This window comes from Carlito syrichta, unplaced genomic scaffold, assembly GCF_000164805.1.
Source record: "Carlito syrichta isolate Samal-C Ts95f unplaced genomic scaffold, Tarsius_syrichta-2.0.1 Scaffold315477, whole genome shotgun sequence".
NCBI lineage: Eukaryota > Metazoa > Chordata > Mammalia > Primates > Tarsiidae > Carlito > Carlito syrichta.
In genome coordinates this window covers 983909-998515 of record NW_007259573.1, presented here as the reverse complement: position 1 = coordinate 998515, position 14607 = coordinate 983909, and the positions used below count along the sequence as shown (strand labels likewise).

At 40.0% G+C, this 14607-nt stretch overlaps 1 protein-coding gene across 1 annotated transcript in view; it reads left to right on the top strand.

Annotated features, from left to right (window-relative positions):
- Positions 1-4551, top strand: part of LOC110594475 (kalirin-like) — a 33010-nt gene extending 28459 nt beyond the window's left edge. Inside the window, exons 8-10 of the mRNA XM_021706365.1 lie at positions 508-708; positions 2893-3031; positions 3622-4551. Coding sequence (XP_021562040.1) covers positions 508-708; positions 2893-3031; positions 3622-4167 — 886 coding nt within the window. The 3' untranslated portion in view covers positions 4168-4551. The remainder of the gene's footprint in view (positions 1-507; positions 709-2892; positions 3032-3621) is intronic.
- The last annotated feature ends 10056 nt before the right edge of the window (positions 4552-14607 follow it).

Here is a 14607-nt window from a genome sequence, read left to right as displayed (position 1 = left end):
AAACGACAGAGAAATAGGCTGGGCGTGGTGACTCATGCCTGTGATTCCAGCACTTTAGGAAGCCCAGACAAGAGGATTGCTTGAGGCCAGGAGTTTGAGAACAGCCTGGGCAACATAGGGAGACCCCATTTGTATAAAAAATTAAAAATTAACCAGGGACACACCTTTAGTTCTAGCTGCTCAGGAGGCTGAGGCAGAAGAATCATTTGACCCCAAGGGTCAAGGTTAGTGAGCTAGGATCACCACTCAACTTCAGCCTGGACAACAGAGTGAGACCCTATCTCAAAAAAGAAATTATGAGAAATATATTGACTAAATAATTATATTAGTTAGTTTTTTTGCTAAAAGGAAAAATAGGTTTTGTAATTAAGAATATAGGAAAGTAGGATTCCTAATAAAATATTACTGTCTGACCACTTTAGACAAAACTTTACACAATTCATGGATAAAATATACCTAGTTGATTGATGAATATTAGAAAACTCTTTCTCCCTTTTGTTTTTCCAGAGGCCGTTTCTCTATAGTAAAAAAATGCATTCACAAAGCGACCCGCAAAGATGTGGCTGTGAAATTTGTTAGCAAAAAAATGAAGAAAAAAGAGCAGGCTGCTCACGAGGCTGCTTTGCTTCAGCACCTGCAGCACCCCCAGTACATCACTCTCCATGACACCTATGAGTCCCCCACATCCTACATCCTGATTTTGGAACTGTAAGTATAGGTGTCATCTCTCCGAGGTGGTTCCTATTTTGGGGGGTTATTTCTTACACCCAGTTACATTTGTCTCATAGTGTCCAAAGTACTGCATGTAACATGCGCTTGCCCACTACTGTTCCACCAGAACGGTAAGACGCTGTACTTGGGAGGAGAAATCTGGGTTCCAGTCAAATCACCCCGTAGTAAATCATCCAGCTCTGTGACTTGAAGCTGAATACTTTCTAGGCCTCCAGTATCCTCATCTGCAAGGACTAACGAATAACCTTAGCTTCCTGGAGCTTATAGGCATTAAGCTAGATGAATATTGGGTGGAACTAGTCTAGTAAACATGGACTGAGTACTTACTATGTGCCGACCACTGTGCAGACAGGAGCCAGGATTGGGGGAACACAGGTGAAAAGATATAGTTCTTGCTATTGAGGAGTTACAAGCCCAGTGAGGAAATGGATGGTTTCAATATAGCATAATAAATACTAAAAAAGAAGTGCATGCATTGGAGAGGGTTGCGATGTGAATATAGAAAGATGCTTGCTTGGGCCTGAGGTCCAAGAAAGGTTTGTGGAGAGGCAGTGCCTGAGCTCACCCAAGTGCTGGATCTTGTTATGCTGTAACTATGAGCCTCTACTTTGGTGGTCACCAGAATTTCTGGGAGAGATTTTTGCTATCAGGCAACTGAAATTCTGATTCCCTAGTCTAGGATGAGATGTGGGCATCCGCCTTATCTAAAGGCTCTAAGGTTGAACCTGCTGGCTCAGATTCTGTGGTCTTGGAGCAGTTCTACAGTACATTTCTCCCTTAATCACTCCAAGACGGTCAGGGACATGTAATTAACAAGCCTAATCCTGCTCCACTCAACTCTGACCACTCTTACTCCACTCCAAGGTCAGAGGGAAGTAAAGGAGACCTGCATTGGTCCTAGCCTTTGCTCCCATGGAGAAAAATAGAAGCGACCAGTGGGAAGGAACAAGCCAGAGGAGAAAAAGGACACTTGGCCTAGGGGATTTCAGCTGTGATCAAATGTAGTTTCTGACCCTGGATCAAGTTCCTCTGCCTGGGCATTTTGTGGGATGTACCTTTTTTTTTGTTTATTTGTTTGAGTTGGAGTTCTCACTTTTGTTGCCCAGGCTGGAGTGGACACAATCACAGCTCACCACAACCTCGACCTCCTGGACTCAGGCATTCCTTTTGCCTCAGCCTCCTGTAGCTGGGACTGTGGGCGCACACCACCACACCCAGCTAATTTAATTTATTGCTTTTTTGTAGAGATGAGGTCTTGCCTAAGCTGTTTTCAAACTCCTGGGCTCAAGCAATTCTCCCACTTTGACCTCCCAAAGCTGGGATTACAGGCATGAACCATCACACAGCCTGGGAGGTACCTTTAACAGTCTCCTAGACATTAAAGAATAACTGCCTGACATTTGTTAATTCCTCGCTGTAAGAAGGCACAGGGTGTCTAAAAAATCTACCATTTACTTAGCACTTACTTTTGTTACTAATTATGCTTAAATGCCTCATTGTCTCACTTAATCCTTGCATAATCCTCATCATGAAGGAGGGAGTATTATTATTATTTTGTTATTCTCAACTTAAAGATGGCTCATTTCAGGAAAACTAAAAGAGTTCAGATGACTTGCTTCCAACCCCAGCCAGCAGGTAGCAGAACTGGGACTCAAATCTGGGTCTGGCTGACTCCATGTGTCCTTCACAGGCTTTAAGACTGGAAGAGTTGCCCTGAAGGCAAAGGATTAAAAAAGGGATCAAGGACACCAAGGACAAACTTTACCTACTTTCTATTTTCCCCAGCTAAAAACTGACAGATAAAAGTAGTTTGCAAAACATATACGGGACTGTTCGCTATATGTTAGTTAATTAGAATATTGCTAAAGTCTCAGTGAGAGCTTTTATTGAGCAATACAACCTCTTAAAGGGGTGTCAGATCTTTTACCTTGTGAGCAATTTTTAAAGCTAGCAAAATGAAGCAAACCACAATTGTATACATATTATTTTCATTCTGAACATGACACTGACTTTGGACCCTAACTATATGTGTGCGATGCAATACTGATTGTCATTTATAACAGGGAGTAAGAGATCTTAGAGAGCTCACTGACTGTACATGTGGTATTTTTTTGTTTGTTCACAAACCTATTTCCTTTGCCTTTTCGTCCCTACTTTCAGGATGGATGATGGCCGGCTCTTAGACTACCTTATGAATCATGATGAGCTGATGGAGGAAAAAGTGGCTTTCTACATCCGAGACATTATGGAAGCTCTGCAGTACCTCCACAACTGCAGAGTTGCACATTTGGACATTAAGGTAATAAGAAATGGCAACCACTGCCAGGAAAGGGCGCAGTTCAACTCACAGGTCATTACTCTTAAGGAATGCAAATGTAAATACCTTTTATTTACTTAGATTAGAACCCTTATAACTATTAAACAGAAACTAGGTTGTCACACAATTTAAATGCATTATTCATGAATTAATGTGAACACATCAGAGTCACAGTAACATCTGGTGTGAGAGGACATAGGAAAACTTTACCTACCTCATCTAACTTTATAGAAGAAAGACAGTAAATGTCACCGTCTCTTTCTTGCTGCTCAGAAAGAGGCTCCTGTTTTCCAAAATGAGGAATTTATTATTTTCTATTCAATGCAGAAGCATTGAAAGGACAGGACTTTCAATGTCAAACAACTTCTCTAAGTACTACCGAAACTCAAAGTGTAGTGAGTTCATACTGATAGTTGGAAGCCTCCTATGTACTTTGTATAGGGAATTGTCCACACACTGTAGGCTTTATCAAAGAATAGCAGAAGCATGTTTGAAGTAATGGCATCCTGCTGGTAGTCAAAACAGAGAGCTGAACTTCCCTTCTCTTGTCCCTCCTCCTTGGATCTCCGCAGCCTGAAAACCTGCTCATTGACCTGCGGATTCCAGTGCCTCGAGTGAAACTCATCGACTTGGAGGATGCTGTCCAGATCTCGGGTCACTTCCACATTCACCACTTGCTGGGGAACCCTGAGTTTGCCGCCCCAGAAGTGATCCAAGGCATTCCTGTCTCTTTGGGCACAGACATCTGGAGCATTGGGGTTCTGACATATGTCATGCTGAGTGGGGTCTCCCCCTTCTTGGATGAGAGCAAAGAGGAGACATGTATCAACGTATGCAGGGTGGATTTCAGCTTCCCCCATGAATACTTCTGTGGCGTGAGCAATGCTGCCCGAGATTTCATCAATGTGATCTTACAGGAAGACTTTCGGAGGCGGCCCACAGCGGCCACTTGCCTCCAGCACCCGTGGCTGCAGCCCCACAATGGCAGCTACTCTAAGATCCCTCTGGACACCTCACGCCTGGCATGCTTCATAGAACGCCGTAAGCACCAGAATGACGTTCGGCCGATTCCCAACGTCAAGAGCTACATTGTCAACCGGGTGAACCAGGGGACGTAGCCATCTTCCGGCCCCCAAGGTTTCACATGGAAGTGCAGTGTGAACCAAAGTAAGACTGAATGTGTCTGTAAATAATTCTGTTCATTATTTCACTCCATGCAGTTCTCTGGATTGAGAGACGTACCTCTTAAACCTCGTCAGTGGTTATTCAGGGTCTGAGCAGCAGTAACAGTCACCCTACACCCAGGGGCTTTCTAGAAGGTCATTCTGAAGAACTAAAGATGCAAAGCGTTGCAGAAAGTATTAAAAAAGAAGGGCAAGAGCAACAAGAATATTAGCTGTTATAAAATTGTAATTGTATTTTCCAAAATGAGTGGTTATCTGGGCAAAACTTAAGCTCACTCTAGTGAGAATAAAAGATTTCTGCCTTTGCTGAAAATGTAAGCTAAAAGTTCTATTCATTGGAGATGTCATGTATATCAACTATTCTGGTTTAGATGACTTAGATATAGTTTCTTAATAGGATACATATACACATACAGTTAATATATCCCATTCAGGTTTCAGAGTTTTATAATATAGAGATATATATTAAATCAATCATAAGTAACTTTGAGTGCTCCAGTTAAGACAGTAATTTATTTACCGAAGCATTACATTGTTTTGACTAAGCACAATTAGATGACGAGTTTTTTAGAGCATTTTATAAATCTTGTATAGAAATCTTTTACCAGAATCTGTGCATTAAGGGAAAGCAAAGTTACCCTTTTGCAATCTGTGAGTAAGAAGACTTTTTCTGTCAATCACAGGTTATTTGATTAAGATAGGTTCTGTATATGAAACACTACCCCTGAATTCACTGGCAGCTCAGAGTTAATCTGGCAAGAAAGCCTGCCAGGAAATAAGTTCAAATACATTAAGAGTTGCGGGGCTATTTTTGTGTCTACACCTCGTTTGAAATAGGTAAACAAATATAACAGGTTCATACAAAAGGGCAAATAAAAACCTTTCCTACAGTTCCTATGAGCAACATACCAACACTTTCTGGTTTCTTCTACTGCTGTAGAATACAGTCTTCAGAAAGTTGGCCTGCTTTATTTCTAACTCCTTATTGAAGCTAAGGGGTGCTTACCTAAAGGAGGCAGCCATATAGGCCTTTGGAAGGCCTGGTCCTAAGTCCTTTTCAAAGCCATGGAGCAAAACCTGATACATCATCCTAACAGAGCATTGAATTTTAACTGAGATTGCAATACCTGTCACCACTCAGCTGCTATTTCTCTGGACTAAAAGGACTAATTGTACTTTGAGGCCGATGCTGCTTTCTGGTGTATATTCTCCATACAAGATTATTATTAACTGCTCTTTTTCCCTCTGGTGGAAAAAAATTAAAACCTGGGCATTTCATGTTTTTTTTCTTTTTTATTCTTGGGGGGAGTTTTGTTTTTTTGTGTTTGTACATGATCTACTCTTTGTTTTCTGGAATGTGTTTTGAAAAACCACTGTTATACAAATAATATTTTAAAAATGTAACTCAAGTGTTTGTTCAAATCAGGTTTAATGGCAATGCTTCTCTCCTATAATGGAACTGAGAAAATTGAAATCATGCAGTACAGAAGTACAAGCAGAGAATTCATGAAAGATAAGTAGAACTACAAACCCATTTCAATGGAAAAGAAATGGTGACCCTGAACTTCAATATACAAAAACACTTATTCTCACAGTGGAAATGTAAAATTAAAAATATGCATCATTCTTTTCCATTGGTTTCAAAGTTAGCTTCCTCATCCACCCTCCACCACATCCTGTCCAAGATTATAGATTAATAAATTAGTAGAAAGAAAAAGCAATAAAACTAGATAGCACTGAGTATTTTGGGGATTGACCAAATATGTGGAGACTGATGCCAACTGTATGTTTCCTAGTTTTTGAATGGCCCTGGGTCATCAAGGCTCACTCCCTCAGAGCTCCCTCTTGACCAACCTTCCATAGTCTCCATCTGAACCATTGTGTATATACAAATACTATGTGATACAATATTTAAAAGTTTAAAACATATTTACTAAAAGCTCTTTTAGTAAACATGTCTTCATTATGATATCCAGCATGAAGGAGGAAAACCTGTGTTGTGGGATAGATTGAAGGCTCTGAGGACTCCCAATATTCATATAGTATGGCTTGGCAAATTCTATTCTGTCCACTGAGGATGCCTAGAATAAAGATCTCCCTGCTGAGTCATTTTGAATTTTTATAACAAGCTGAGTTTCTGTTCTAGAGAGATAGGGTCTAGGACAATGGTGCACAGATCACAGCAGGAAGGCATTCATGAGATTGTATCAGGGGAGGTGGGGAGCTGACAGTGTTAGAATCCAAGCATTCATGACAGCTTTTACATCAAGGCTGGGAGGATCCAAATGTGGGGCTGCATGGATTCCCCCCCAAGTATACAAGTGGGGAAGTGAGAAGACAGGAGAGGAGGGACATAGAAATGGAAAGTAGTATGATTTTGTTAAATGGAGCCAGAGTACAATCATTAGAATAGATTGAACTTAATAGAGGTCCTAAGAGAAAGGGGGTATATATTTTATATATTGTTAACTGAAGAAAACTAATAGGGAGGCTACCTGTCTGCAAAGCTCCTGGCCCTTCCCAGTGGAATAAGATAGTGGTCTTGGTCTGAGAATTTTCCATAGCAAGTTGGAAATAACAAGGAATTCCAAGAGATGGGACTCAGAAATGTACTTCAGGTTGCTCTGTGGGCAACTGTGGTGAGGGAAGAAGGATCAGGGACCGCTGCCTTGTTCCTGTTTTGGCAGAAAAACTTAAGACTTGGTGGGAGAGAAGAGAAAATGGTCTACTACAATAATTGTGGTCGTTCCTGGTGGGTGTGAACTTCCATCTGGAACAGGAAAAACAAATAATGGTCAAAGTCACAATTTTCTTGCTTGGCTTCTAAACCCGCTGCATAGGGTTTTGAGGGGTTTTTGTTTTGTTTTGTTTTGTAAAGCTGGGATGCAGAAAGAAGGAAAAGATCAGGGACAATCCGTCATAACCTTTAAGAAGTATACTGAATTCCTACATCTTTTACCTTTGTTTCAAGTTATATGTATATCCACTTACAGCTGAATGTGGTAAAATTTTTAGGGAAAAAAATTGTAATGTTGGCGGTGTCCTTCAGGTCTCTCTCAGCCATAACCAGCCTAAGGGGGAGTAGGGGAAGCAGAGGAAGAAGCTGGCTTCACTGCTTTGTGGTCCACAGAGCTGTTCTAAATTGTAGTGCCTTGCAGAGGGGAGGATAGGAGGTAAAGACGTCCATTGCATTTAGATTTGATAAAGCATTTTTTCTTTATTTAAAAAGACCTTTTAAATGAAATCATCTGAATATAGGGTGGGACCAGAAATTCTTGAGTTTCAACCTTAGCTATTCCTGATTCATCTTTTCTTACAGAAAGTCTTTGTTTTTTGGCCCCAAATGTCCCCATTGGTAAAATGGGAATTGGGGGAAGGGGAAGGAGGAAAGACATTAATCTCACAGGAATGTTGAGAAATGACCTTGATTGGGACATTTATAAGATACTTTGATTTTTTTCCAAGTGCTACACACTGCCAGTGCTAAGAATTTTATTGATAGTAACTTTGAACATTCCAGGGTTTCGATATTCATGTCTTTAGATACCATTTATAAACTCATGAGATTAAATTCTGTAAATTGTTTCAATTGGCAGTACTAGATACTCTTTGTCTAAATGTCATTTGATCTTATCCTATAATTTCAATCATTTAAGAGATTGCCCACAGAAAAAGGTTGGGAGAGCTGATGAAGTCTTACATCCATAAAGTGTTTTCTCCAGTATTTCTTGTGGCAGATGCAAAGGATAAGATGCCCTCCAAAGTAACCGCTACCTTCTCTTCTCAAGCTTCATGCTTTGGAAAAATGGGCAGAGAAGACCCCAAACAGCCACTTTCCTCACTTGGAGGACAGAAGTGAGAGTGAAACATCTTCCTGTACCACAATTTATTTTTCACAGTTTCACAGGGATCTATTACAAGAGGCAAATTACATGCACAGAAATGAATTGGATTGTTAAATTTTGGAGGGAAAACCTTGAAACACTTTTTTTTAGATGGTTAGATCTTCCAGGAGCAGTACGTTTGCTGCCCCATAACCTCCATGATTTAGTACCCATAAGTTAGTCATTACTTATTTTTTGCCTAAGTGGAAAAGTATGGAGATTTTAGTTTGTGAGAATATGAAGGAGCAAATATGATATAAACTAAATGGTGGATATTCCTGTGCATTAATTAAAACTTTGTCCCACGCATCTGATAGAGGAGAAAAAAAAATTTTTTTTTTGAGTTGGAGTCTCACTCTGTCGCCCAGACTGGAGTGCAGTGGCCGCTTCCGGCCACCGCAGCCTCGCCTGCTGGGCTCCAGCGATCCTTCCACCTCAGCCTTCCGAGTAGCCGGAATTACAGGCATGCGCTACCAGGCCCAGCTGATTTTTTTTTTTATTTATTGTAGACATGAGGTCTCGTTGCCAAGGCGGGTCTCGAACCCGCGGGCTCAGGCAATCCACTCACCTCAGCCTCCCAAAGGCGTGGGATTACAGGCTGAGCCACCGAGCCCGGCTGAGGAGAAAATATTTTTAACATAAGGGGTCTCTGGAGTAGGTCAGAGGACAAACTCGTCACATCCTTATTCAGTGTGGCTGATGGATTTACTGGATGAGTTTTGAGGAATGTAGACCTTATTCCTTTCTCACATGGGTAGAATCTCTGTGGAGTCTGGGTTAGACAAACACAGTATGTGAGCTTTCAGTGGATTTATTTGTAAAACTGCATCATGATTTTTCTTCGTTATTTAAAGTCTAAGGGTCATTTGGGAATGAATGATTGAACCCAGGGTGGGCTTAGTGAAGATAAAGCTCATACATGCTTCATTGAGAAAAGGAAAACTACTATGTTAACATTTGCTTTCTAAAAAGATTAAAAAAGGGCTGAAATCTTTCATAGCACTAAATGTTTTTAATAAGAAATATTATTCACATGAAGCATTTATACAGAAATAGTAGAACACAGAAATATCATAAGACCATATTTTCTATGAAAGACCATATTCCTCATTGTCAATATATAGAAGTTAGAGGAGAGGAAAAAGCAAACACTCTAAGATAACTTTTAATCTTTAAGGGATATTACAGAAAGCCTGAAATTAATACTCGCAGGTTATTGTATTTTCTTGTCAGCTTGTTTGGGCTGGGAGATTCTAAAATGTTATCAGATTTAGTTTTTATTCAGATGATCAAGGTAATTGTTTAGTCAGATAACTGTTATTTCAGGTTGTGCGGTTAGCTGAGAAAAGGAAGCATGGTAGAAAAAGTACAAATAATAATCCTTGGAATGCCAACCCCCAAGGTTTAGGGTTTTTTTTTCTTTGAGTTGGAGTCTCACTCTGTCGCCCAGACTGGAGTGCAGTGGCCTCTCCTGGCCACCACAGCCTTGACCTGCTGGGCTCCGGCGATCCTTCCGCCTCAACCTTCCGAGTAGCTGGAACTACAGGCATGCGCTACCACGCTCGGCTGATTTTTTTGATTTATTGTAGAGATGAGGTCTCGCTGCCCAGGCGGGTCTCGAACCCGTGAGCTCAGGCAATCCATTCACCTCAGCCTCCCAAAGGCACAGGATTACAGGCTGAGCCACCAAGCCCGGCTAAGGCTTAGTTTAACCAAGCTAATTTGCTAGCCCAGGGAGAGCCAGTGTAGGAGTTCCATCAATTACCTAACTTCCATCAAGAATTGAACCCACGTTCTGGAGCGTTATGGAGACTGTTACTGTGACCTCAGAGACTGTGGCTATGAATCTGAAGATAACAAAACATACACCTTCTCTTACTAACTTAAGCCATATTTGTCATCTGTGATTTTTCTGACCCTGGTGCTTTTACTTCTGTTTCTGCCAAACTTCAACCTACTCTATGGGAAAGGTGAGTGAAAGTAGTAGTTAGGACAAATATGAAGACTGTGAAAAAACCAAACATACTCTTTAGAATGAGATCCTACTCAGAGAACAGTAGTGATCAAAGTGCAAACTGTTGGGAATATGGATATATGTACATCTGTACATGTATATAGTGTATAATATGTATGTATATGTTATTGCTCATATGCAGAAATCTATCCATTTGCAGACAGCCCAGGTGGGTCAATTTTTCTACTGGAAAACCGTTTAGGGCCATTCAAAACTGTTAGGGCTAATTTGTGGAGACAAATTCTAGTCATTTGGGAATTAATTTGCTATCTTTTGAAGTCCACAAAGCAAAACTAACAAAATGTGAAACATAATCGGGCCATCATTTAAGTTACTCTGTTTCCCTGGACTTAGAACTATATTTATATTTGAATTACTAATAATTGATGTGCAAATTGTATTGGCATCTCTTGGTTTTGAGTGGCCCCTTCCCTCCCAAGTCTTTTGAGAATTTGGGGTGGGCTTCTCTGGCCATTCAGATAAAGGGCCTTATTCATAAGTGGACAGGTTTCCCCATAGGGACCATTACACATATACATATAAGTACATACTTCCATCAGGCTTGTTGCAATTGATTTAAAATCACTCCACAGTATTGATAAATAGCTCTATATTTTCAAGGTGCAGAGGAATTCCACAGCCTTAATTATTTCAGTGTCTTGCTGGTCTGCCTTAAGTGTATCTTCTGGGTTTTGGTTGTTTTATTATTTTTAAATTTTTCTGCCGTTGTTCATTTTGTATGCACACAATGTCGTTTTGTAAAGGTAGGTTGTAAATATTTTATTTGTAAGTCAAAATCACTCATGTGTAATGTTGTAAAGTGATGACCTGTTGTCTTGTTATTATTACTACAGTAAATGTTATAAGTTATGGATGAAATTTCAAAATGTACATCTCACATGTTATGCATTCCTATAAATATACTATACTAAAGATATTATATCTGGTCATCTTTTTTTCAAATTAAAACCTTTGTTCAAAGAAAAATATTTTTTCCCCTTCCAATATATGAAAACCTTTGACAAGGTGAAAAAAACCACATTGTTATAATAAAACTTTTGGCCCAGCATTTTAGAAAGAAAGCAAGAATTTTGTGCCTTGGAACAATCTAAGACATTTTTCTATCCAAAAATGTCAAGAAAGCCTCAGGTTGCTGTTAATTTCATTCTTGTGTTTCAGGTTGTAACTAGACGGCTGACAGGCCACCTGGCCTGGATCTCACAAGGGTATGCATTCTGGTGTGGACTCCAGGAACCTGGTTTAGCCTACAGATATGAGCAGGCTTTGAAAGCCTATATGTGCCACCATGTGCAAATGAAGCTGATTCATGGGTACACTGTCAACTAGCTAGAATGTCAGAGATTAAAGTGTTTTGATTAACTTTGCTGATAAGGACAAACATGTTTTAACATTGCCTTCTATTTCATCAAGATTTTTTGCATTTGTTTGTAATAAAAAACACCTGTCAAAACCTTGGGCTCTTCAGAGAAAATATAGATAATAAAGAATATAAAATATAGAAATTAATTCAGAAAATGCCTGCTGAATTAGAATCATGAGCTCCCTATGGGTTTTTATTTAGAGTTCCAGAATTTGTATGTAGTTTTGCACCTATAGGAAGGGGACCTCCAAAAAACCGGAATTGTCTTCTGGAGGGCAGGCCCCTTGGAGTATACTTAGAATTTGCTTCTCCAGATCAATCAACCAACCAAAGTTTTTATCTGAAAGTTTTGAGAAGGTTGCATCACAATTTGCAGAAGAAACGTACTGAGTTGTGGCAAACAAGTGATTGGTTCTTCCACCATGCCAACACACCTGCCCACATCGTGCTTAGTGTTCAGCAGTTTTTGACCAAAACCAGAATGACCCCAGTGCCCTATCCTTCCTAGTCACCCAATCTGAACCCAAGGGACTTTTTTGTTTTCCCAGATGAAAAAAATTCCCAAAAGGAAAAGTTTTGCTGATGTGGAAGAGGTGAAACATGAAATAGCAGAACTGATGAGTTCAAAACTGTTTTTAGCAGTGAAAAAAGTGTTCTCAGTAGATGTATTGCATCAAATGGAGGGTTCTTTGAGGGTGATTGAAGTTTAAATATATAAGAATGAATACACAATGTTTATAAATAAATTCCATTTCTTTGGGTCTCCCTCATATACCTTACAAAACATTCATAATTAATATTTATAATTCATATTTAATTTAATTCCTACACATTCTTATAAAGTAACATTATATTTGAAGTAGAGATAACTTAGGTACAGAATTTAGGTGACTGTTCAAGGCCACTGAGATATTAACTGGAAGAGAAATAAAACAATACATGTGTGTGTTTTACTGTGTCTGTGTGTCTATAGAGTAGGTCAAACAATAATAAAATAAAATAATTAAATAACAATACCCTAGCCTGTATTTTTGGGGGAGGGAGTAATTGAGAGGAATGGCCCAGTACATTTATAGGAAATTAGTAAAAGCCCTAATACAAATGATAATCAAACCCCCACATTCAGTCTACAGTAGATAGCAGAATATAGAAGGCTGTCAGTGAGCAATATAGAGCCAAGTCCATGGAAAAGATCCAGTGAATTACTGCATGAAGTTTTACATTAAAAGAAACTCTTTAGGATAAAGATAAATGCCTAAACAAATAAGACTAAATATTGATTACAGTCAAGATCTGTTATCCAGCCCAGGTAAATGAAATGGAGAACACAAACTGAATTGGTACAATTCATGTTCTACTAACTTTTTATAAAGAGTTTTTGAGTGAACGATCTCATTGAATCTTCATAGTAACCTTTGGAGAAGGTTAATATTATTATCTTTATTCTATTTTTGAGAAGATTGAGGCTCACATAACTTGAAATGCATTGCCAAAGATCACCTAGCCAAAAAGTATAGCTGGGGATAAATGCTTGGTTTGAAATTCCACATTCTTTATAGTGTACTTTTCAAGGCATAGTAATATAGTACACTATACTTTTAAAAAATTATTTTACTAGCCGGGCATAGTAGTACAGGCCTGTGGATCCAGCTACTTGGAAAGCTGAGGTGGAAGGATAGCTGGAGCCCAGCAGGTGGAGGCTGCGGTGGCCAGGAGCGGACACTGCACTCCAGTCTGGGCGACAGAGTGAGAATCCAACTAAAAAAAAAAAAAATTATTTTAGTTGCACAATAATTGTACATATTTATGAGGATACATAGTGATATTGTGATACATACATACGTGTAGTAATCAAATCAGGGAAATTGAGATATTCATCCCCTCAGAAGTTTATAATTTTTTTGTGTTGGGAGCATTCAAAATCCTCTCTTCTAGCTATTGTAATTATAAAATTTATATGTAATTTATAATATGTTGCCAGGCGGGTCTCAAACCGGGGAGCTCAGGCAATCCGCTCACCTCAGCCTCCCAAAGCGCGGGATTACAGGGTGAGCCACCGAGCCCGGCTAATATAATACATTTTTAACTATAGTCACCCTGCAGTGCTATAGGGCACTAGAACTTACTCCTCCTAAGTAGCTGTAACTTGTATCCTTTAACCAACCTATAGTCTTCAGCTCCTAGTAACTACTACCATGCTACTCTCTATGAGATCTACTTTTCAGCTTCCTTATGAGTGAGAACATGTGATAGTTACCTTTCTGCTCTTGGTTTACTTCACCTAACATGTTCTCCAGGCTCATCTACGGTGACGTCAGGAACATGATTTCATGCTTTTTTAATGTAAGACCTACGGTTTCAAGGGTTGTTTTCCTTAAACTAGGATGGATTAACATACTGCCTTCAATACCGAGTGAAGATCTTCTCTACTTTAAGGAATATGTTTGTAAAGACCAACTATGTTTGGATTTTCGGATTGCTTAGCAATCCCAAACCCTGATACCGATCAGTTCGTCTTCCTCTAACTCTCCTCCCCCTTCCTCATCCCCTCTACACCTATTACACGACAAGCATTTGATATACTCCAAGAGAAATAAAAAACTTCCTCCTCCAGGACTCAGAGTGCAAACAAGAAGAGGCCATGAGTACTGTCATTACTTAAGTGCTTTATATTCCTATGTGCAAACTGCTATGAAACTGTCATGTACCAGATGCTATGACGTTAATAAAAGAATCGAGTCAAGGTCCCTGTCTTCGAGAATTTACACTCTTATTTGGAGAAACGTGGGGGGAAAGTAGTGGTTAATAACTGGCAAATGACATGCTAGGCCGAGGACTGGAGATAGTTAAGAGCACTAGTCAGGAGGATGTTGAGTTATTTTTTTTTTAAAGGACAGGATTTATACGAACTTTCTTGAGAGGCTGGACTTCAGGACGCGAGGGGCAATCTAGTTGCTCGGGGATCGAGACGCTAGGTCCGCTCGCACCGCCGAACCTCGGCCCTGGGGACTCCGAAGCCGGCACACCAAGCCGGAAAACCGCCGGGAAGCGGGGCGGAAGAGGCGGGGCTTCTACGGTGACGCCACCGGGGCGCC